This window comes from Azolla caroliniana, unplaced genomic scaffold, assembly GCF_043228905.1.
Source record: "Azolla caroliniana isolate FFs.n. ecotype wild unplaced genomic scaffold, voAzoCaro1.0.p SCAF_10, whole genome shotgun sequence".
Taxonomy (NCBI): domain Eukaryota; kingdom Viridiplantae; phylum Streptophyta; class Polypodiopsida; order Salviniales; family Salviniaceae; genus Azolla; species Azolla caroliniana.
In genome coordinates, this window is record NW_028230445.1 from 6,086,867 (window position 1) to 6,108,767 (window position 21,901).

General features: G+C 37.6%; 3 protein-coding genes across 3 annotated transcripts in view; 2 read left to right on the plus strand and 1 right to left on the minus strand.

The window, feature by feature from the left end:
* The window catches only part of LOC147858865 (14-3-3 protein 3-like), a 3,329-nt gene extending 140 nt beyond the window's left edge, over window positions 1–3,189 (plus strand). Inside the window, exons 2-5 of the mRNA XM_087325694.1 lie at window positions 6–403; window positions 1,988–2,110; window positions 2,541–2,657; window positions 2,758–3,189. Of these exons, the coding sequence (XP_087181820.1) occupies window positions 6–403; window positions 1,988–2,110; window positions 2,541–2,657; window positions 2,758–2,778 (659 nt within the window). The 3' untranslated portion in view covers window positions 2,779–3,189. The remainder of the gene's footprint in view (window positions 1–5; window positions 404–1,987; window positions 2,111–2,540; window positions 2,658–2,757) is intronic.
* Window positions 3,190–16,840: 13,651 nt separating this feature from the next.
* LOC147858866 (microtubule nucleation factor SSNA1-like) lies at window positions 16,841–18,030 on the plus strand. The gene is made up of 3 exons (XM_087325990.1): window positions 16,841–17,179; window positions 17,432–17,631; window positions 17,721–18,030. Exons 1-3 carry the CDS (start codon window positions 17,113–17,115, stop codon window positions 17,790–17,792), a joined length of 339 nt encoding a protein of 112 aa, XP_087182116.1. The 5' UTR covers window positions 16,841–17,112; the 3' UTR covers window positions 17,793–18,030.
* A 470-nt stretch (window positions 18,031–18,500) lies between these two features.
* LOC147858867 (10 kDa chaperonin, mitochondrial-like) lies at window positions 18,501–20,322 on the minus strand. Its single transcript, XM_087325903.1, has 3 exons — window positions 20,146–20,322; window positions 19,096–19,235; window positions 18,501–18,803 (listed from the first exon to the last, which is right to left on the minus strand). Exons 1-3 carry the CDS (start codon window positions 20,260–20,262, stop codon window positions 18,755–18,757), a joined length of 306 nt encoding a protein of 101 aa, XP_087182029.1. The 5' UTR covers window positions 20,263–20,322; the 3' UTR covers window positions 18,501–18,754.
* Between the last annotated feature and the right edge of the window lie 1,579 nt (window positions 20,323–21,901).

Sequence of the window (21,901 nt, forward strand, 5' to 3'; positions counted from 1 at the left end):
AAAAGTCGTGAAAGGAGAATCATCGGGTGAAAGCAAAGAAGACCTAACTGTGGAGGAAAGAAACCTTCTGTCCGTGGCGTATAAGAATGTGGTTGGCGCAAGGAGAGCTTCATGGAGAATAATTTCTTCCATAGAACAGAAAGAAGAAGGAAAAGGAAATGAAGAACACCTAGGTCACATCAGAGAATATAGAACAAAGATAGAGTCTGAGCTTTCGAAGATCTGTGGCGGAATTATTTCTCTTCTCGATAGTAACCTTATCCCTTCTGCTTCTTCATCTGAATCTAAAGTTTTCTTCTTGAAAATGAAAGGAGATTATCATCGCTACCTTGCTGAGTTCAAAACTGGAGATGAAAGGAAAGATGCTGCAGAGAACACCATGTCTTCTTATAAAGCTGCTCAGGTAGGACCTCAAAATTTTAATCTATTCTGGTGTTTCATCTGGTTTCATCGCTGTGCTAACTTCGGTCACATTTCTAGATCTTTTGTCATATTCCATCTGTATATTCTTCCATTTCGAACGCGATTTCATTGTTATTTCGGTTTTTAGATATCACTGTTTATTTATGTTAATTTCGTACAAAAATCTAGACCTTTGTAACGTTTATATAGACGATCATTTAAAAATTTCTGTTATAGTGAGTTTAGTTTTTTGATATCACTGCTCGTATGTTAAAGATCTTCCGATTTATGGAATTGTTTCATGTTTTATATATTGTATACATTCAAAAACTTTCTTGTATAGTGGATATCACTCTTTTTATGTTAATTTCCTACAAATTTCTGAATCTTTTTTCATGTATATTTTGTATATGCTATACATGCAAAAATTCGTTTATAGCTATTTTGATTTTTCTCATATCACTTCCTTTATGTAAAGTTTCTACAAATTTCTGAAAATTCAGTGGTATCAACGCAGAGTACTGTTCAATAACTTTCTATTATGTTATTTTCCTACAAATTCTGGAATTTTCACGTTAATTTGTTTTTTGTGATTATTATTAATGAGATCACTGGTTTTATGTTAATTTCCTGCAAATATCTTGACTTCTTTATATTTAGGTCAAGCCTAATCACATATTTGATGCCTCAATTAGATTTGTGTGCCACTCATTTTAGCTGGACTGTAATGATGTTTTATATACACCTAGAGGTAGTTGTAATGCATTCAAAATTTTCTTAGATATCCTATGATCTTCTGATACTGATGTTCATATGGTACGTATGTTTAGAAGTAAGCCCAATTCACGTATTAGTGTGTGCATATGTAGTTAGCTCCATTGTTTAAAATACACCTATCGAAGTAACTGCAATGCATTTAAGTTTCTCGTATATATTTTTGGGTCTTCTGATACCGCTGTTCTTATGATATGCTCAGAAATAAGTCCAATTTGCAGGTATTGTCCAATTTACATACATTGATATGCATTACAAACTGCAAATGTGTCTCTTTTGCTTCTGACATTATTGCATGCTCATAAATCTTCCGTCACGTTTGAAGGTTTTGGGCTTGAATAAACCTATCATAGGTTCCCTTAACTGGTATGCTCATTATATGGATATAAACAAAGAGATGATAGTTTGGTATGCGAGATTGTGTGGGTTTGTATTAACAGATGACTAACATGTGTTCTATCCGAAGACATTCCATGCAATATGTTTTTGGTGTCCATTGCTTTGAAACTAGCTGTCATGTTGGATGTGTTTTTGAGTGGGATTTAGTCTATATATACAGTTTCTTTTTGTAGACTGCTCATATTCTATACTCTTGTTGGCCTACAGAACTGTCAATGTAACTGCAATCATTAAATATTTGTGGATATCGGTAACTGCTCATTTGTGCTTGTTCTGGGCACCAATGTGGTTAGCTACATTCACTGGTTGATTCCAAGGATAGCTTTTAAAGTTTCTGGATATGCTGTTTTATGTCAGTTTGGAATAGAGAATATATGATAGTGTCTTAAAAAATTGTTGATCTTGGTTGCAGGATATAGCACTAGAAGATTTGGCTCCCACCCACCCTGTTCGACTTGGATTGGCTTTAAATTTCTCAGTATTCTATTACGAGATCCTGAACTCTCCAGATCGAGCATGTACTCTCGCCAAGCAAGTGAGTTTATTCACAATTCATTGTGTAATAGGTGCAGGTAAAAAAAAGAGTCTCGCCTGATCATTCTGGTAACAATTTTTTTTGCATCTTTATTCATTGTTTTCAAGAAATCGGGATTGTTAAAAAATAGAATTATATAGGGAAAGCACTAAAATATCCCTAAAACGGGTATTTGCTGGAATTGCTGTAAGTTGTGAAAACTTACCAGGATATCTCTATTAGTACAAAACTTATCATTCCAGAAGGGTATTCTGGTAAGTTTTTACAAGTTTAGGTTATTCTCATAATTATAAAAGAGCTAGATATATTTTGCTGTTTTCCCTAATTACTATTATTTATGAACATAAGTTTGTTTCTAGTGTGATTAATCTCTTGTATGGTCTCATCAGCCATTTTGGCCTCTTTGAAGACATTATTCTTTCTTTCTTAGGCATTTGATGAAGCTATTTCAGAGCTAGACACACTTGGAGAGGAATCCTACAAGGATAGCACTTTAATTATGCAACTGCTTCGTGACAATCTCACACTGTGGACTTCTGACATGCAGGCATGTATATATTCTTATAATTTGTGTTTTTCTCGTGTTTCTGAATTTGTGATGCTCATTGATATTGTTCAAGTATTTACTCTAGATTTTTTATGATCAGGAACAAGGAGATGATCAGTGATTTATTCCTAAAAGAGGACATTTGTGCGTTTGTTATGATCCGTACGTAGCATGCTTTTTTCAAGCTGTTGGTAGGAACTGTATTGATAAAAGTTATATTTATTTAGCATCTGTCTCCCTCTGCATATGCAATAGTATTACACGGTCATGTCAAGATAGGTTTGGCAGTTAACATCACAGCAACAGTGTAATACTGCCACCTGTGAACACACATTTTTGACCTGTCAAATTTAGCTAATGTATGTTCTAGTGTATATTTTTCTTCATTTGAAATAGAGATATTAGTTGCATAATCATGTAATTTGGACTTGGCCATGCATCTTGATTGTATTCTAATAACGTAAGGTGATGATTACAATCCTTTGGTCTTAACACAGTTTCAAGAAGTTAAAGCAGTTATCTGTACCTTGAACTCACCTCAAACTTGTTATCTGACCTCCGTTTATATTTTCATGAAATCAGTTATTGTACATGCCAACAATACAGTCATGAGATAATAATATGCTGTCAATAACATATATTTGTGTTATTAATTGTGTGTCAAACTACAGCGTCGCCTGTAATTGTTTCTTCATTTCATCTTTACAAATGTTGCTACATAAACTGCAGATGTGTTTCCATAGGACTCCCCTCTTGGGTGGTATCCCTCTTTGGAAGATACTTTTTGATAGGGATATTTTGGCAGCTGTTATCATAATGGTAGCCACTGAGTTGTAATGGCTGCAAAATGCTTTGTTTTCTCAAGTCATGTGAAGAGTGCTGCCTCATTTGCATATTTTAGTAAGAGCATGCTGAGTTGCTATATTCCTAATGTACCTCTGAGTGCATGGTCATGAACAATTCCTTTAAAGCTCTGTACCAAGTTTGTGTGCATGATTGTGAACCATTTTGCAAAGCCAATCACTGGAAAGTTGGAACAGGGTCAACAAGAATGTTTTCTTGATTCCCAAATATTTATTAACTCCATACATGTTAACCAACCTAATAGCTTGGTAAATATTTTGTGAAAATTGGAAGGCGGTTGCACAATCAGATACAAATGTACCAATCTTCCTGTAGTTCTTTGTGCATTATTGATATCTGTTATCAGGTGCATTTTTTCTCACAGCTGGCTCAAAATTCATCAGCTTGTCTCAAAAGGTAGCGATCCACCCCTCTCGAGCTTACCTAAAGTTACTCCTCACCAAATCTCAGAAACTAGCATTAAAAAACTATGACTATGTACAGAATGTATAGGTTATAGCTACTTTGTATCACGAAACAAAAGCAAAGAATATTTCAATACTAGAGACTGTCATGCATCCAGGTTATAAAAATTTGAAGTCCCCTCTTCCTCCAATTCTCTCTTTTGTGACATAACTGAATTATATTTAGGAGTTATATTGCGAGGAGAATTTATATTTAGAGGAGGTTTCCAAGATATCTTCTTCTGTGCTCCATATGCTTGATTACTATATTCTCAACGGGTACCTATGTGCGTGCATGGTTGTGAATTATGCCATCAAGTTAATGATGAGGGTTGAGGGAAATGCTTGATTGATTCCAACTAATATTGCTTATAGACTATCTCTTTTTCCATGGATACTTTTGAGAAAATATCCAACATCTCTGCTTCTTTGCATTACTTAGAGAAAGCTTCCAATATACATTGATCGACTTGCTAGTACCTTTGTCAAACAGAAGCCTTAATCTCAGAAAACCACTACCCTTAAGGGGTATGTTTATTGTGGGTTTTGTTTGAAATTTTCAACAATACACCATGCATCAAGGTAGTCACATCCATTAGACTACCGCCTTAACCCAGCAAGCCTTCAAATGGAGGCCTTTTTGCCAATCAATAGAGAAATTGACATCCACCACCTTGATGAATATCCTGATATTTTATTCATAGATACTATGTTTATGAGGTAGAAGTTGTGGAATAATTGAAGACATGAAACTTCAAATAGCCAATGCTTAGGGGCCTTATTGTTTATTCCTTACGAAGTAAGAGTGACGAGACATTTTCAAGAGGAGACATAAGAGTGTAGTTGATTACAAATTTATTTGTGATTTGGAGCAATCACCTCATGGTTTAATCTTGATCTATGGACAAACCCATCCATGGAAGTGTAGTCGAGATGAAAAAAGTCTTTGGAATACATAGCTGGCGAGTTCTTGGAAATGAGTTCTATTAAAAAATGATCAGGAATGCAAAATTGTGGCCTATGATTTGAACTACAAAAATATTGTAGAAGGTTCCAAAGTGCCTCGAATGGCCTACAATTTATGTGCAATTCACATCAACAAGATGCAAAGTTATACCATTGATGGTGAACAACTCACATTACCCCCCAATTGATTGGAATTCACATCAACATGAAAATGAACATTATCAAGACACAATGTCACTAATAATGTCAACAACTTTCTTGACAATTTGTGCAATTTCTACCAATAAGATTCAAAACTAAATATACAAATGTAACATTTCTCTACAATTGATGTGCATTTCACATCAATAATATAGAATGAATATCTTTACACTTCATACTGAATATAATAATTTGTGCCAACAAGACATAACACCATTACACTTGATACTAGATAGTGAATATAATGATCTACATTAACAAGACACAATGCAATGAAAATACAACCTATGATAATAGTGTATATGATAATTCACATCAAGGAGACACAATATCGCTACTGTTGGTAGGTCATTCATATTGATGAGACACGATGTTTCCCTTTCAAAGGATGGTCCATTTCATGATATGAAATGTTCACATTCTTCAGAATTCAACTCTAATAGTTTTTTATTTGTATTGATCAGAGATTACCGCAACATTTTCATCCTCATGTAACAATATGCCATAAATAATGGTTTTTGGTGCAAATGAAGGACGTACGTAATTTCTATCGCTCAAGAGAATATACATGATATCGTAACATAGAGTTGGCCCACGAGTGACATTGTTATTCCAAAGACTGATAGATAGATTATTATGTTGTTCATCTAGTAGAGAGCATTGAATTTCTTTGCAAAAAGAATTATTTATGTCTTCTTGTTTATTGTGTTGGCTAGGAAAGGAGAAATTGCACTCCTAGTTTAATCACTAGTTTCATAATTTGGGAGTCAAAGAGGTGGAAGATGTAGTTGAGTATCTCGCAGATTTTTGGACTTTGTTAAATTGTGACAATTGTTACACAACTTGCCCGATTATGGGTTTTATTTGACAACAAGTATAAACTATAACATTGATGCAAGGTACCTATACAAACTGAAGAATAATGATAGATTGATTACCATTTCTAGGGTTAGACGTCATTGAGTTTGTTTTATGGCTATCATCTAATGTTGAGCATGAAAGGAAGATATGTAACTCTATTTATGAATGGCATTCTAAATTGTCACTTATAACAAAGTTCTTAATTTGGAGAGTATTAATTGGGGGTTTTCCTTTTGGGGTTAGCCCTAAAGAGATGAGGACATGCAACATGCAATTGCTTCTTATGCACTATTCAAGTCAATTTCATCGCTTATGATAAAGGGTGACGAGATGGAGATTATTTTCCTCTTTTTGAGATGTTGGAGATTGCATTATAATTGGTGTGTGCAATGTTTTTGTATTTAATGGTAGGAATGTAGTTAGAGAATATGTACAAAGGTTGATGCAACAATTTTGTTTATTGGAGCAAGTTTGCATTCTTTCCTCAATGGAGTGTTTGTCTTGGTTATTGGTGATTTACTATGTTTCACTATATGTGCAACAATGATCACACTCAATTGTGGTACTATGGTAGTGTTTTTCACACACAATTATTAATATAATTGTATGTTTTCACAGAGAGAGAGAGAGAGAGAGAGAGAGAGAGCAAGAGTGGAGAGGGGAAGATTCTTTTCTCAATGGAGTGTTTGTCTTGGTTATTGGTGATTTACTATGTTTCACTATATGTGCAACAATGATCACACAATTGTGGTACTATGGTAGTGTTTTTCACACACAATTATTAATATAATTGTATGTTTTCATGAAGAGAGAGAGAGAGAGAGAGAGAGAGAGAGAGAGAGAGATTGGAGAGGGGAAGAAAAAGCGAAATTGTTTTTATTGTTGCACTCTCTATCAGTAATGGAATTGAGCATAAAGACATGTGTTGGAAAGCCCTCGATTAGAGCTTCGTAACGAGATATAGAAAGTTAAAATTGGTGGTCTGTGTGAGAAGCAACGATTAAAATAAGGAATCTTGTGTTGTTGGCATCCACATACTCAACACACATTGGGGGTCTTCGATTGTATTCATCATCTTCGACCTCTTCAATCGGGTGAGTTTCAGTTGTCTTTCTTGTTCATGGAAAATTGTTTTTATCCCGGATCACTATCACATCAAGAATAATGGATATAAACATGAATTCCTCTCAAATAGTGGGGGACATTGATATGGAAACAATTGATCCAAAAAAGAGTAATGTGATGGTTGAATGTAATCGTGAAAGGGAAGACATTGGAAGCTCTAAGCGGTTTAAGGGCATTGAGGAAATTAATGAGAAAAAAGCGACATATGCCGAAGTAATACATGCAGATGAGGTTGACAAGGATAATTGTAATTGGGATACTTTATGGGGAATTGCCAATACCTTATTGTCTGATATTGTGGAAGAAAATGAAAATGCAACGAAAGAGTGCAATGATGAGGATGTGCATGATGTGGATGTTGATGCTAAGGTAGTGTTGCAATCTTTTGATGTATTCTATGATCCTGCAGTTATATTATTTTTTACTGGGAAACTTCCATACATTAATTGGATTAAACAATGGTTGAACACAATCGTGTCACCAAATTGTGTTGAAAATATATATGCAGGACCACGAGGGTTTTATGATGTAGTGTTTCATTCACCGGAACATCGAAGTGCACTGTTGGCTAAAGTTCCAGTGTTTTTTGATAAACGATTGGTGCATGTAATGCAATGGTCCCCTGTTGTGGACTATCATGCTTTGTTGAAACAAGAATGCCCTGTTTGGGTAACAGTGGATTGTAAGCATGCTTTTTTATGGCCACTTTTACCAGAGTTGATGAGTCAAATGGGTAAAGTGTTGGTATCTCCACATGCAAATGCTACAAATAAGTGCAGATTTTGTGTGTTATGGGATACAAGTCGTAAGAGGCTAGGATGGGTGCATATGAACACACATGGAATGAAAAGACTTTGTTTTAAATTGAAGTGGGAGACATTTGCAGGTCATAGTTTTGGATGTGGTGAATGGGGTCACTTTATGGCGGAATGTCATCGTCATTGTCCTTCAACTATAGAGGTTCCTAATGAAGGGAATGGTAAGGAAGGAGTTGGGAGAGATGTTGGTGTGTTAGATATGGTGGTTGTTATGGATGAAGGAACATCATCTAGAGCAGGTTATAAAGAGGTTTCACTTCAAGGTTTGGACCCTAAGAATAAGGGAACTCAATCTATGGATATGGAAAAACAAAATTTGGTGGTTATAGATAAGGGGAAAAAACCGTTGGATAGAACTAGTAATGATGTTGTTGTTAAAAAGGATTGGCATCAGGTTAATGGCAAGTTGAAAGGCAAATAAATGAATATGCAACGTAATAGTTTGCCCACTACTCGTGAGACCACTTGGAAAAGTAATTTAGGAACTAGGGAGGGTCCTCGAAAATTTCCTTGGCAAAGACAATTTAGGGATAAGGGATTACCCATTCACCTTCAATTTGATTCATTGGGACAGGTTGTAAATTCATCGAATTCTCGAGGTTTTCGTCAATGCAGCATTGGAACATGCTTTGACTAGTTTCATGACATCGGCTGCTCTATAGGAACAAGTGCATGTCACAGACACGACTGTCACGCTTCCAAACAGGCGGCCGTAATGGGGAGAATAATGTCACGGACATGACAACAGTCATGTCAAGATTCGAACTCTTCACCTCTTGTATATAATCAAATGTTATGATCTAACCAACACATCCAAATACATAGTCATGTTATATATATCTTAGTATATTATTACTAGATTATCTATTTCAAGTTGTATGAGTTTTTAGAAAGTTTTAGAACTAGGAGGTTCTAGAATATTCTTCCAAATATTCTCGAGAATATTCTAATGCATATACTTCAACTCGCAGTATAAATACTTGTAACTTCCTTAGTCCCTTTCAAGGGATTAAACGCCAGTCATTGACACATCAATCTAGTATTCTCGTTTTGCCCCGTCTTCTCTCCTTGATTTACATCTCTCTTTATGCTCTTGTATTGTTCCTAGCGTCCTAAGTTCCTCATCTCGTTGCTCCCAACTTCCCGAGTTTCTATCCCCATCATGTCGAGTTCCACGTTCGTAACCTTATCGATCGTAGCCTCGTCATCTGTGCTTTGTCATAGTCTAGGGTTGGTGTGTCTGTGACAGTGCACCCATAACATTATTGACTGAATGAAAGTGGTAACATGGAATGTGAGAGGGGCACGTTCTCCTCATAAGAAGTATATATTATGGCAAACTTTATTAAGTAAAGAATGGGATATATTATGTGTAGTTGAGCATAAGTGTCATGAGTTAGCAGGATCCACAGTTCATTTGCATGGATATTCATCATTCTATGCAAGACATCTTAATAATCATTATTCAGGTGTGGTATTAATCGTGCGGGATAAGTATTTTCCTCAGGTGGTGCATAATGATCCTTATGGTTGGTTTTTGGTTCTAGAAATCACTTTTTTTGGCGAGGTTGTGTGGGTGGTTGGGATTTATGCCCCTAACCAAGCCACTCAACGTATTGCATTACGGGGCTCACTTCGTCAAACCCTATGTGTGGGCCATCCAGGATTACTTATGGGTGATTTTAACATGTGTGTTGATGCATCTCAATCTACGTCTGAACATTCGATCATGGATGATCCTGAGCAACTTGCTTGGGATTCATTGGCTATGGAAGTTTTGAAGTTGGATGTTTGGTCATGGTTGCATGGGACTGATCCAGGTTTTACTTTCCAATCCGCTCAACATAGACAAACATGGAGTTGGTTAGATAGAATGTATGTGATGCACAATGATTCTTTTTTACCGACATCACTTCGTATGGCAATTTTACATGATGTAGGAACTTCAGATCACTTTCCTATTTGTTTGGAGATTTGTGGTCATGCAATTGACATGTATAAATCCTTACTTGGAAAGCCTCCATTACGCTTTAACTCTTCTCTTTTGCTTCAACCTCACTTTGATTCTCTCATGGAGCAAATTTTGGTAATTTTTTCACAAGAAGTGAATCGTAAAGGACTTAAAGCATGGGATATCACATTATGAAATATTAAGATCGTTCATCGTATGTATGGAGTAACTAATGCTCAACGAAGAAGAGGCGTTCTCCTAAAATTCTCACAAGTTCTCTCTAGGTGTAATGCATTATTGATATGTGAACCTTTAGATGAGGAGCTTTTGGATATCCAAAGTCAATTGCCTGTTATTATTTCTCAGTTGCAATGCCAAAGTTATCGTTATGCGAAGATGCGATAATTGAGGGATGGACTCATAGATAATCAATGTCAATCCCATTTGTTTTTCCAAGCATTACATCCTACTTATACTCGATCTAATGTGGTCAATGTGAAGCAAGGTGATGAATGGATAGTGGATCCTACTAAAATAATTGACATATGTGTTCATTACTCTAAGGAGTTGATTGGCCCACAATTGTTAATGACAAATGAGGTGAGTAGAGCACGTCATGAGTTTTATGATGTGGTTAGATGTATTGTGCATGACCTCATTAGTCATGAATTGGATGCAGATTTCACTGAGGATGAGGTGGACATAGTTTTAAGGCATCTTCCTAGTGGTAAGAGCCCTGGTTGGGATGGCTTGACAAATGAAGTTTTTAAGCGATATTCACACATTTTAAAGGGGCCCTTAACTTTGATGTTTCAACATTCTTGGGATTCTGGTCATATGCCTCAAGCTTGGAAGGTTGTTCTAATTAAATTAGTTCCTAAGGTGGTATCTCTAGAGTCATTTCATCAATGGAGACCTATTTCTTTGATGGGGGGGTTGTATAAGATATTTACAAAGGTCTTGGCAAATAGATTACAAAAGTATTTGCCAAAGTTGATACATCCCGCCCAATATGGTTTTATTGCAGGTAGGAATATATTGCATAATGTGTTGAATGTTCAAATGGCCATGGATTATGCTCGAAACACTCATCAAGAATTGATTATGGTGCAATTAGATTTGGAGAAAGCTTATGATCATGTTAATTGGCCCTTTGTTTCTGGGTCAATGCATACAATGGGCTTTGGACCTTGTATGTCTCGCCTCATATTTTTTTTAGGACAAGATACGGTGTCTCGAGTCATGCTTAATGGAGGAGTTACATCAGATATTTCCCTTACAAGATCCGTTTGTCAAGGATGCCCTATTAGCCCGTTTTTGTTTGCTATTGTTACTCATCCCTTGTTAGTGATGCTATCAAGGCTTGCAACAAATGGTGATATTGTGGGTCTACACCTTCCGTATGGAGGGCAACTAGTTGCACAAGCTTTGGCTGATGATTCTTTCATATTTCTACAAGCCTCATGAGAGAATCTTGAGAAAGGGATGCTTGTATGGAACCAATTTGCATTGGTTTCCGGATTACATATTAATTGGAGGAAGTCTAGTCTCATATCATGTATTGAAAGGGATTTGGAATGTTTAGGATGGCAAGGATCCGTGGTGAAGAAAGGCTCTATTTTCGGCACTTGTGCTATCCATTAGGAATGAATATTACAAATGGTCAATTGATTGAATGGATGTCTAGTAAGTTGAGGGACAAGTTCATGTATTGGAAATCACAATTTTGGCCATTTCATGTACGTTTGAAGGTTGTACAATGTATTATGGAACCTATGATATTATATTACTTGCCAATGTTGTCGTGGACAAAGAAGACTTTGCATTCTATTTTGAAACCTCTTAGATATTTGTTGTGGAAGAAAAGTGATAAGATGGGAATCACTTGGGTTGCATGGAATCATCTAGCAACTCCTAAGCGTTTGGGGGGAGTTGGAGTATTGAACTTATCTAAGCATATGATGGCTCGTAGATTTTCATTATTACAAGACATGTGTTCAAACTCACAACCATGGATATCTATTGTTCAATATTTCATTGAGAACAAGGGTTTAACACATGGGAGGACAACAATTAAGGCTTCATGGTGGCAATTACTAAATGGATAAATTTCACTTAGGATTCCGGGCTCTACATGTGTTCAACACTTGGTTACCTCATGGCAAGAAGCACTCTTGTTATGTGTATGGAAACCATCATCTAGTAGAGAGCATTGTAATTCTTTGCAAAAAGAGTTACTTGTCTTCTCGGTTATTATGTTGGCCAGGAAAGGAAAGATTACGCTCTTAATTTAATCATTTGTTTCGTTTGGGGGTCAAAGAGGTGGGGATATAGTTGAGGCTCCATCTCAAAGAATTTTGGAGTTTGCTGAAGCATGACAATTATTACGCATTCCGCCTAATTATGGGTTTATTTGGCAACAACTACGAAATATTCCATTGATGCAAGGTCCCTTAGCTTTACAAATAGGAGAACAACCGTGGATTGATTGGTGTTTAAAGGGTCAAACATCGTTGTTACAAGTGACTACTAATCTTTTGTATCATTGCTCTGTTGAGTCTCTTGGATGGTTATCATCTAAGGTTGAAGAAGAATGGACATTACACAAATTTGATCATGGGTGGTGGCAATCTTACAACGTAGTTGGCATTCTAAATTGCCACTTGTAACAAAGGTTTTCGTTGGAGAGTTTTGATTGGAGGATTGTCTTTGGGATTAGCTCTAAAGCGTCGTGGACTAGCAACGGGTAATTGCTTTTTTTGCACTGTTCAAATTGAAGATAGTACTCATCGATTTATACAATGTTTGATTGCTTCTCAGATTTGGAGTTACATTTCTCAAATTTGGCAAGTTTTATCACGGTGTTATTTGACACCTAGACAGTGGGTGTTTGCACAATTTACATAGGTGAACCCAAAGTCAGAGATGGAGATTGTTTTTCTATTTTTGAGATATTGGGGATTGTGTCATAATTGGAATATGCGCAACACTTTTGTATTCAATGGTAGACATGGAGTGAAAGCATATCTACGAAAGTTGAAGGGAGTACTAATTTCGCAATTTTCTTTATTGGAGCAAATGGAAATCCTTTCCTCGGTGGAATGTTTGTCTTACCTATTGGCAATTCAACATGTTCCATTACCCATGTAGTGTAGTGTAGTTAGTGGGTGACCATACTTCATGGTCACACCCATTGTAAGTAGTGTTTTTTACACACATTTATTAATATAATTGTGTGTTTTCACCAGAGAGAGAGAGAGAGAGAGAGAGAGAGAGAAGTATATAATAGAGAAGTGAGGAAATTGGGTTTCGAACCCAAGACACAGTGCTTGTAGTGTTATCGACTTACCACTAGGGTAAGTTAATTATGAAAAGAGAGAGAGAGAGAGAGAGAGAGAGAGAGCAACGCTTTTGTATTCGATGGTAGACATGTAGTGAAAGCATATCTACGAAAGTTGAAGGGAGTACTAATGTGACAATTTTCTTTATTGGAGCAAGTGAAAATTCTTTCCTCGGTGGAGTGTTCGTCTTGTCTATTGGCAATTCAACATGTTCCACTACCCATGTACTGTAGTTAGTGGGTGACCATATTCCATTGTCACACCCATTGTAAGTAGTGTTTTTTACACACATTTATTAATATAATTGTGTGTTTTCACTAAGAGAGAGAGAGAGAGAGAGAGAGAGAGATTATTGTCCTTGGTGGTAAAATATGACCTATGGGACCAAAACGGAATAATTTGTTTTGCACAGTATGTGTGGAATGGAGTAACAACTAAATATTTAAGAATTTTACTAATAAACATGGTAATCAAGATTGCATATTGAGATTGAGAGGAATATGTATAGGGGGTGGACCAGATTGAGAGTGTATGGAAAGCAAGCTCAAATGTGGTTGAATGGAGTGCATTGTATTACTCTTGACTCCCAAACTTATGCAAGGCATAATATACATAGTTGACAAGTCTCCTATCATGGGTATGAACAAAATTTATCCCGTTGTAGTTTGTACCACAATATTCTACACACGACGATAAAAGTGTGAGGGTTAACTGAGAGTGTAAAGAAGGGAGGATTACTTTTAATCCTAGGGATTGAGACAACCCGTAACTATCCTCATTAGACACGTTATTTGACTACGTTGAGACTATGATCTTGTGGTGAACAAACTCTTGTGAAGGGCATGCACTTGTACTAGGTACGACTCGATGCCATGGTGGTGGTATTGGATCTCATTCAAGGTTCAAGTCCGTCTCGATCCCTTCGCTCAGGGGTGGTCGAGTGGATCGACACCCTTCTTTCTCTCTCTTTCTCTTTACTATCTATCATTTATTTCCTTTTCTTATGCTTACATTAGAAATAATCTCTAACATCTCCGGACACCCTTCGCTCAGGGGTGGTCGAGTGGATCGACACCCTTCTTTCTCTCTCTTTCTCTTTACTATCTATCATTTATTTCCTTTTCTTATGCTTACATTAGAAATAATCTCTAACATCTCCGGACATGTGTTCCATTGCTCCGTCTCACAATGAAGAGAATGTGAGCTAATTCATAAGGAAGCAATAGTGTGAATGGCAAACAAAGGGATAAGGTCTAGCATGTATAAGTGATATGAGCTATCCGGAACCAAATATTTTGAGGTAGTATGTGTGGAGTTGCAATAATGAATGTTGATGTTCAAAAAGATTACTAACGAAACTTGTAATTGAAAGTGCATATTATGATTGTGAGAGAAATGTGTATGGTGTTTGACATTTTACTAGCAAATGTTGCAATTTAGAGTGCACATTGTGTCAGGAAGAGAAATGTGCGTGACAATTTACTAGTGAACGTTGCAATTTTAAGTGCATATTATGATAATAGAAAAGCGTGTGTGGACAGAACCAATTGACAATGCGCGCGCGTGTGTGTGGCTCAAGATGGAGTTTGGTATGGGTCTTATCTCTTATCATAACCAGGATAGAAAGGAAAGCATTGGAACTTGGGCACAAAATTACAACATAGTTAAACCTCACTTTTGGGAATATTGTGGTTAAGGGGAGGAACAATGACTCTTTGGATGAGACCTAGATTATATCCTAACCTTCTTTCTCTCCCATCCCTTTATAATACAAAAGTAGTTCCCCAATTAGACACATATGAGATTTTCTCTATGCACAAGGATGATGATGCCAAAGAGGGGATGCTTCTCCTTTGCGTTCACAACATGATTTTACCTATGGGTTCTTACTCTTAGGGTTGTGCTAGTGCAATAAACATTGTTTTTTTCAACATGATTGCCATGCGACGTTTGGAGTTTAGCACCCACACAACTTTTCTTTATTTAGACCCATAAGGAGCACCACGAAATCAAAATTTTTTAATCAAACTTGCAATGTTTTTGCAAACTTGTACTAAAATATGAACCTTTGATTACGATGGCGTTGGAAGGGCCAAGGCGGGAATCAGAGTGTAGTAAAGTACATACACACCGATTCCAGAAGCAGGTGCAATGCAGGAGGCAGGCAACATGGTTGTGGCCGGGCGGGCTGTACAGAGGGCCATTTGTTTTTCCGAGAAAGAGCACGTGAACCATCCTTCGGCGCGAGAGTGAGTGTGTGTGTGGATGGCCATGCTCTGCTGCCCGGACGGCCTTCAGGTGTGAAACCAAAATTGAAGAGAAGGCCAGGAGGCTCTGTCTGTTGGTCGTTAGTTACAACAACAACAACAACGAGAGGAGCTTCTCTCTCTCTCTCTCTCTCTCTCTCTCTGTCTGTCTGTCTCGCAGTTATCCTTTTCTTTTCCGCCTCCTTTCCCTCACCGCTCCATCATCTCGATCAGGATTCAGGTTCTCACACACATACACACACACACACACACACACTCTCTCTCTCGATCGATCGATCTATGGATGTGTTCCTTAGCTGTTTTATGTCCCATTTGTCATCTCCTGTATTATCCATGTGTATGTATGTATGTATGTATGTATGTATGTATGTATGTATGTATGTATGTATGTATGTATATATGTCTGTGTGTGTGTGTGTATGTATGTATGTATGTATGTATGTGTGTGTGTGTGTGTGTGTATGTATGTATGTATGTATGTATGTGTGTGTGTGTGTGTGTGTGTATGTATGTATGTATTCAAAACCTTTTCAATCTCCCCTCTCCCCTTTTTTCTTGACGGGAATTTCTCTTTTCTTTGCAGAACTGGTCACGGATTCCAATCTCCTGGAGTGAGGAATGATGACTAGAATGATGTTGATGGCGACAAAGATGTCGATTATCGTCGTCGCGATGGCGAGACAACCATCTTATTGAGGAGGTATGAAATGAATCTGGTGTTCTGTTTTGAAAATGAATTGAAGGAGCATGATTGTGTGGTGAGATAGTTAGTATAACTAACCAAAGAACTCATGTAGTCTTTCCATTCGTTGTTGTACGTATTCGATTTAATGAATCTTAATATCAAGGTTCTACCTTGGAAAAGATCATCTGAAAATTATAGTTGTGCATTCATAAAAACTGTAGATGGTGTAAACTTGATATGCACATATACCAAAGGTTCATTTGGGAGCTTCATACAGTATTTTTAATCAAGCCACATTCTGTCTTCCCTAATTTTGGTAGCTTTCCTATTACGTGGTGAGCATATCATTGCCATAATATTAAATTGAGTCAAATTGACATGATAAATAATGATACATGTAGCGAGATAAAAACCTATCTAGCTTTCAACAGACCAAATGGCCTAATTGGCTTTCAAATTATGATATAAGTGTAATAGACATCCAAACACGTTTAAAATAGATCAAACAGCCTAACTAGCTTTCTAAATGTAATAGGCATCCAAAACCATGCATAAGGTTCATGGTAGAGAATTGCTTTCATCACATTTGAATTTAATTCCTTGATTGACAACTAATACTCTTTTAGTACATACTTTTTGGTGCCATATGTTGCGAAGGTTAAAGGGTCGATCACAACGGATTCCTTAGGGGCCTCGACGAGTGAGCGGGACCTGGGTGCCCAATACCACCAATCAACTGGCAATAGCAATCACAAGCCGAGCAAGTTATCGAGTAGCGGTGGTGACCGCTCTCGAAGTAGTCTAGATGTAGGTGGTAACAGTGGAGGCGGAGGTGGACCTTTTAACATCATTGGCACTGGTAATAGGGGCGTAGGTCGCCTCCACCAACACCATCTCCATCGCTTCAATGATCCATATCGTTGCCCTGTCCATATGACTGGTCGTTCCTCTGGTATTGGTGGTGGTGAACTCGAAGATTACACCATGGAGCTCATTCAACGTATGTTTTTCTTCGCTAAGTTACTTATTTAAACATTTAATCTATACTGTGTACGCATGTGTATGTAAGTACACGCACTGGATGTGAAGTGAAATTCACATCAACAACAACAATTTGATGTATGTATTTATTTGTTTTCTAATGCCTTCCAACCCTTAACCATTCCTATCTTAGCATTAATTGGCATTCATGAAATCGTGTTGCGATTCAAAAACCTTTTTACAATCAGCTTTAATTGTTTCAAGATAACAGGCATTGAAGAACTTCGAGAGAAAAGGGATGAGATCACAAAAATGCTTCAAAGTGAGGAAGAAGAAAAAACCAACATTCAAAAGGATCTTGTCCTTCTGACTAAGAGACTCGCAGAAGTTGATGACAGTTTGTCTCGAAAGTATGCATATATAAATGATTATGACAGAACAATTGAAGATGTCGAGGCTGCATATGGAAAAGTATAATTATTTCCTTTGTTCTGTTAAGAGGTCCTTTGTTTCCTTGTATAGTTTGATTCGTATCTGAAATTTGATATAATTTTGTGCAGATCCTAGAAAGCTCTCAAGCATTATTACATGTTCTGAAGAGTGAAGCTATACAGATCGCCAATAAGAGATAAACTCCATCTGAAAAGGGATTTTGCAAAATCTACTAGGTTTTCAAGAGATTGTATGCATAGTATGGTGAAACATGTCACCTTTTTCTTGGGTTTCCTTTTCTTTCAATCTTGCTTCTTTACAATGAGGCAAGATGCATTCGTAATAGAGGTCTCATATTGAAGACTGTGAACATGGATAAAAATAAGTTCACATATCTTACCCAAATATGAGCACAAAAATAGATCTATTTCATATTAATTCTCTCTGTTTCAAAGTGTGGTTTACTAGAGGGTAGGGCAATACTGATGTAACTGATTAATTCCGTAACTAATTTATGACCAAAACCCACCCACCTGAATTACAGAATCAATCACTGTTTTCAATTTCAGAACAAATAATTAAAGAGAGGATCATACCTACGAAGTGTTAACAAGCAAAGCTTCTTTAATCTTTAATAGGTCCAAATGTTGAAATCACAAAAATTATATAATGCTTTGTTATAGACATCTTTTTGTAAAAGGCCACCATGTCTTCTTGCTTCTATGATCACTTTTTTATTCTATCCATTTCATTCAATATGACTTTATTTCATAGTTCCACTAGCTGAAATTAAATTGATCTTCCATCTCAGATCACAGTACACTACATTTTGCTTGTCAAATATTCAGACAACATAAATTCAATGGGATTTTCGAAAGCATGTTTCATAGCAGAACCATTAAAAAGAGTAAAATCAATATCCATAATTGTTTACACTAGCAAACACAGTTCAATATCTAAATGACAATTTGAGGTTTGACGCAAAAAGAGATTACATTTCTAAATTTAGATGTTAATTTACGGTATGTTCAACATTGAATTGTATGTTATGAAGCTCTATATTGGTCCCTGCGAAAAAGTATTGTAGGCAATCCTGAAGTGTTGTAACATCTATTTTTTTAACATCGCATCCTATCAATTTGACTGAAAGATGATAGATCAATCATTCCTCTACAATTGCGAGGATATCATTGTCCTTGTAAAGCACATACCTGCAGAGGAAGGGAGAAGATTAAAACCAGATTACAAAAATAATTACACAGTTTGTTAGTCAACACTATCAAATCTCAAAGCTTTCTAACAACCTATCTTTAGTCTTGTTAGCTGAAATATTAGGTTAACTATCACATTGATGAGCTTTATTTGCAATGGCATACATTTCTAAATGACATGCAACTCAATACAATGTGGGTAAGTTCATTTGATGCGCGCATTCTATGAATGATTTAGTGCAGAGTTCTTTCTGTAATTGATGAATTCACAAGGGAAGACAAAGATACATACTCTTCTTCACCAAGCTTCATTTGGTTTCCTCCATATTCCGGAAGCAATACAGTGTCACCTTCTTTCACCACTATAGGTATAAGCTTTCCATCAGAACCCCTCCCACCAGGCCCTACTGCAATAACTTTTCCAGTATTAACCTGAGTAGAAAATGTCAAAACTTTCCACTCAGAATTCAAATAAGTGCATGTTTCAAATCTATCCAAACTAACTCAGCATACAATTGAAGTATGAATACCCAATGTCAGTAATACGATTGTGAAAGTGTATTTCTACAATTGGTAGCAATAATTTTATGAGACAGTCCCATAACATTAATAAATAAGATCCCAACCATTACAGATCTGAGAATGATCGAGCCTCGGGTAGATAAGAAATTCCATTTCTGATGGAAACAATGAAGGTTAAATAATATGCCATGATCAATCACGCTAAATATCCCTGGCTCTGAAAACCCCATGAATATTGCTATGACAGGCATCAGTAATAATGACGAACATTTTCAACATTATCAAAAGTTATAGTCATTATCATCAGAATGGGAAAATGAGAAAAAGTTTGGCTTAATAATGTGTCTTGCATTCTTTAGTTGGAGGAAGAGATAATTCCAACGATTCCATTCATAATCAACGAGCATCAATGATGATGATGCGCTTATTCATATACCTTTCACATTTTACTAAAGTACGGTATTCACGATGGAGATCCATTGATTTGGCACTCAGAATAGAACAGTATTCCAACAGGCATAACAATGAGGGTGCAGATGGTTTACAGCGATTTAGCAATCAGACTTCAACAAAGTATCCAACTAATGATGAAGTTCTATTAATGTCGCATTCAGGTATTGAGCGTGTATTCCATTAGGTAACATAGAAGAAGAAGAAATAACGATGATAAACCCTAATTAGCAGGTTTTGGACGATGAAGAACCATTGATTACTTAGCACCTAGGAATATGGTTTATCCCATTCCTTATATTAGTGAAGAATACAATGCAAACAATATGGAATCAAAAAAAAGGAAAGGAAAGGAAAAGAAAAGGCTGACCTTGGATGCAGAAGCTGATTCAGGAAGTAAAACTCCACCTCCAGACTTGGTAGGGGCGACAATCTTCTGCACGAGCACTCGGTTGAGCAAAGGGATGAGCTTCTTCGCCGAGGCCATAGCTATGAGAGATGAGAAGCAAAAAAACACAGAGAGAGAAAGAATATGTTCTTCTTTGTTCTGCAAGGATTTTAGGGTTTATTTCTGTGCAATGGGGAGGAGGGGGTGGGGGGAGTGTGGTTTCTAGAAGGTCCTATTTTGTGTGAAGGTTTTACATAGGTTTCCATTTATTCCAGATGTAGCCCCCCAACACTTTCTTAGCCGAAACTTCAAGTTTGATCTGAAGTTACAAATGTATACATACATACATGGCAGTCGGCATTCGGCCGAATCTTCAAAGGTAATGTCGGAATTTAGCCTGATTCGGCTAGTCCGGATCATGTGTTGTTCGGGTCGACTTGTCCGGGTCGACTTGTCCGGGTTGACCGGAATGGCTCGTTCGGATTGGCTTCCGGCCTTTGGTCGTCTGTCGGCTTCTTGCTAGTGCTTGCTCCCTTGCTCCCCGTTGGATTCTCGATTTGTCTTCGGCTTTGCCCGCCTATCGATCTTCTCCTCTCCAATCAACATCCTCGCACTCGACTGCGTCTTTTCCCTTTCGGTTGTCCGTCTACTTCGCCTTTGCCTTTTCGGCTTGTCCGCCCGGACCGATCTTTGACTTACCTGCCACGATTGTTTGTTCAGCTCTCTTGTGCTCGGTCGCTTATTGTAGTCCCATGGCATTGTTCTAGGAGTGGCTTTGTTAGGCAATCGGGAATGTTCACCTCGGTGTCGATCTTCCGAACTGTAAGGTGTTTTGCGCTCTGAGTCGCAATAGATGGTCTGTGATGGATGGTCGATTCGGCTTGTCGCCGAAAAATCGGCCAATAGTCGGTGCAACCAGATTGCTTCCTTAGTTGCTTCTGATGCGACTATGTATTCGGCCTCTATGGTTGACAAGCTCGTGCACTCTTGCAATTTCAACCTCCATGATATGGCGATGCTACCATAGGTGAATATATAATCTGATGTTGACTTCCGATTGTTCGGATTACAGGCATAGTCAGAGTTTGTATAGCCTTCGACTTCGGTCAGATTGGCCAATCCGAAAGTTAGTTGTGGCAGGAACAGTACGCTCCCTATATGCAACGCTCGGCCACAACCGAGCTTAGAATCATCCACAGAAAAACGGGAAATAAATGCACGACACAAAGAAGAGAAGGGTACACAGGATGTTTACGTGGAAAACCCCAAACTAGGGAAAAAACCATGGCAGCCCACACGCTGCAAACTATCACTATGTTAGAATGTACAACAGTGAGTTCACGGAGGCAACGACCTCGTGCTCACGATCTTCGCCACATGCGGCTGTTTCAACAGAGGCAACGACCTCGTTCTCTCTCTCTCTCTCTCTCTCTCTCTCTCTCTCTCGGTACACGGTTACACGCTCTCTCTCTTCTTGCACCAACAAGAATAACAACAACTGTCTAAAAGTTTGCCCTAAGTCATATTTATACTAATATGACTTTTCGGCTATTTACAAATATAGCCATGATGGACTCTTAGAAACATTATTTACGAATATGTCGGTTCTCACCGGGTCTGCACTGCACCATCTGGCTCTCCGTAGCTGGGTACTCCTCATCCGGTTCTCACCGGGTTTGCACTATCTAGCTCTCCGTAGCCGGGTACTCGTCATACGGTTTCCCATCCGGAGGGACCT

Bases quoted from the DNA above. Each gene is read 5' to 3' on its own strand.
- LOC147858867 (XM_087325903.1), bottom strand. From the start codon at position 20,262: ATGGCCTCGGCGAAGAAGCTCATCCCTTTGCTCAACCGAGTGCTCGTG. The intron at 19,236-20,145 runs GTCAGCCTTTTC...TTTTCTACTCAG, and splicing joins AATCAGCTTCTGCATCCAAG to GTTAATACTGGAAAAGTTAT. The intron at 18,804-19,095 runs GTATGTATCTTT...CTTCCTCTGCAG, and splicing joins ATGAAGCTTGGTGAAGAAGA to GTATGTGCTTTACAAGGACA.
- LOC147858866 (XM_087325990.1), top strand. From the start codon at position 17,113: ATGACTGGTCGTTCCTCTGGTATTGGTGGTGGTGAACTCGAAGATTAC. The intron at 17,180-17,431 runs GTATGTTTTTCT...TCAAGATAACAG, and splicing joins CACCATGGAGCTCATTCAAC to GCATTGAAGAACTTCGAGAG. The intron at 17,632-17,720 runs GTATAATTATTT...AATTTTGTGCAG, and splicing joins TCGAGGCTGCATATGGAAAA to ATCCTAGAAAGCTCTCAAGC.